Source organism: Notothenia coriiceps, unplaced genomic scaffold (assembly GCF_000735185.1).
Source record: "Notothenia coriiceps isolate Sejong01 unplaced genomic scaffold, NC01 NC01_scaffold00002454, whole genome shotgun sequence".
Lineage (NCBI taxonomy): Eukaryota > Metazoa > Chordata > Actinopteri > Perciformes > Nototheniidae > Notothenia > Notothenia coriiceps.
Window position 1 is genome coordinate 1 of NW_011335155.1, and position 2,021 is coordinate 2,021.

At 47.2% G+C, this 2,021-nt stretch overlaps 1 protein-coding gene across 1 annotated transcript; it reads left to right on the forward strand.

The window, feature by feature from the left end:
* The first annotated feature begins 344 nt into the window (after positions 1 to 344).
* Positions 345 to 1,795, forward strand: LOC104967662 (WD repeat-containing protein KIAA1875-like). The gene is made up of 2 exons (XM_010797174.1): positions 345 to 477; positions 1,080 to 1,795. Exons 1-2 carry the CDS (start codon positions 345 to 347, stop codon positions 1,793 to 1,795), a joined length of 849 nt encoding a protein of 282 aa, XP_010795476.1.
* Positions 1,796 to 2,021: the final 226 nt, after the last annotated feature.

The following is a 2,021-nucleotide window of genomic DNA, read 5'->3' on the forward strand; positions in this document are numbered from 1 at the left end:
TATGTGTGTGTGTGTGTGTGTGTGTGTGTGTGTGTGTGTGTGTGTGTGTGTGTGTGCGTGCGTGCGTGCGTGCGTGCGTGCGTGCGTGCGTGCGTGCGTGCGTGCGTGCGTGCGTGCGTGCGTGCGTGCGTGCGTGCGTGCGTGCGTGCGTGCGGGCGCACTTCTATCAGACTGAAAGCAAAAGGATTGACAGGAATCAGAATTCCTTTAATGGCACGCCATGGTGGAATTCACATTAACACAACAGCATAAAGTGCAGATAAAGAACAGAGAATAGACTTACATATTAAAAAATAAGAATAAATGTTATTAATAATAAAAACACAGTAAATAAACCCCATGCCATGTTCCACAGAGACATCACAGCGATGGTGTTCTGCTCCCAGCTGGACGCTCTGATCACTGCGTCTGAGGAGCTCTCCATCAGAGTCTGGGGTCCGGACTGGGACCTTCGGATGGCTTTTGTTGGACATAATGGTAACGTCTTAACTCTCTGACTCATTTGACTTGAATTGGGTCGTTATGGGGACTCGTAGTGACGAAGAAGCTGCTTGGTAGTAAGTCAATATCTGATGGAATCGATCAGCCATTAGTTTTTACTTTAATTTATTTTCCTTATTTACTTCTTTATTTTATAGGATTTATGAATTGTGTTTTATTGCCTCCTTTATCATTACTTATTTTACCACTCCTTCTACCTCCTTGTGTCCCTTGAACTGTTATATTATATTGTTGTGCTAAATGTGTGCAAGTTTTACCATCTGACCTGAAGCTTTCATTTGTGCTGTTAAAGCACTTTGAGCTGCACTTGGTCTACGAGGAGAGCAGCTCCAATAGAGCTTTATAATATCATTTTAAATGTAAATTGCATCTTTAATTGTATTCATCTGTGCTGTCCTGTTTTTCAATCTCACTCTTAAACTCCTGAATGTCCCCACGGGGATTGATGAAGGTCCATCTGATCTTATCTTTAAAACAATGCAAATCAAAGGGTGCAAAGCCAAAGGAAAGAGGAGCTTCTTTACAATACACATGTTTATTTATTTATTTTACATTTGAGTTTATTTCTTTCTTCCCAGGTGTGGTGAGCTCTCTGTTCTTCTGCCCGGCGGCCAGCATGCTGCTCTCAGCCTCTCAGGATTGTACGATCCAGTGCTGGAGCCTCACGGACGGAGATGTGGTGGAGTGCGTCCACGTGGAGCAGGAAGCCCCTCCGCTGTGTATACGAGGAAATAAAAAGGGAGATACCTTCTTCTCGTTCTCTCGGCAGGGCGTGGACGTTTGGAGCGTCAGATCCCTGTACACCCTGCACTGTGCACTCAGAGGAGCTCCTCTGAGGCAGATCCTAACATCGCCCGTTCCTGCTCCTTACCCCAAACGAGTGCTGTGTCTGAGCGGAGACAGTGACATCACGCTGGTGGCTGCAGAAACAGGAGCAGTGTTGACTTCTTTCAGAGCCCAGCAGAGGCTCCTGTGTGCTGACTACTGCCTGCAGAGAGAGACCCTGCTGGCTCTGACACACACAGGCACAGTGCTGCAGGCCAGCACGCTCACTAACCCCATCTCTGTGATGCAGGAGTGGCAGGGCAGAGGTCAGGGGGTTTGGAGGCGTAAAGATCATGTGACCGAGAAAGACGCTCAGACTCTGCCCCCCCCCGGCCCCGCACAATGCCTGGTTCTCTACAGCTGTGTGTCTGAAACACAAGAAGCTGTGGAGGAGTGGAGGAGTATGCAGCAGAGGAGAGGAAGCTCCCACAGGAAGACAGCAAATCTAGACGATGACGAGAACAAGTGAGCACTTTATCTGGCTTTAAAGAGTCCTCTCCTGCTGATGTTCAGGTGTATATCAGTGTGTAGTGTCTCTACTTTAAAGAGTCCTCTCCTGCTGATGTTCAGGTGTATATCAGTATGTAGTGTCTCTACTTTAAAGAGTCCTCTCCTGCTGATGTTCAGGTGTATATCAGTATGTAGTGTCTCTACTTTAAAGAGTCCTCTCCTGCTGATGTTCAGGTGTATATCAG

Excerpts from the sequence above, each read along its gene's own strand:
- LOC104967662 (XM_010797174.1), top strand. The coding sequence starts at position 345 with ATGTTCCACAGAGACATCACAGCGATGGTGTTCTGCTCCCAGCTGGAC. Across the intron at positions 478-1,079 it reads GGCTTTTGTTGGACATAATG|GTGTGGTGAGCTCTCTGTTC; the intron begins GTAACGTCTTAA and ends CTTTCTTCCCAG.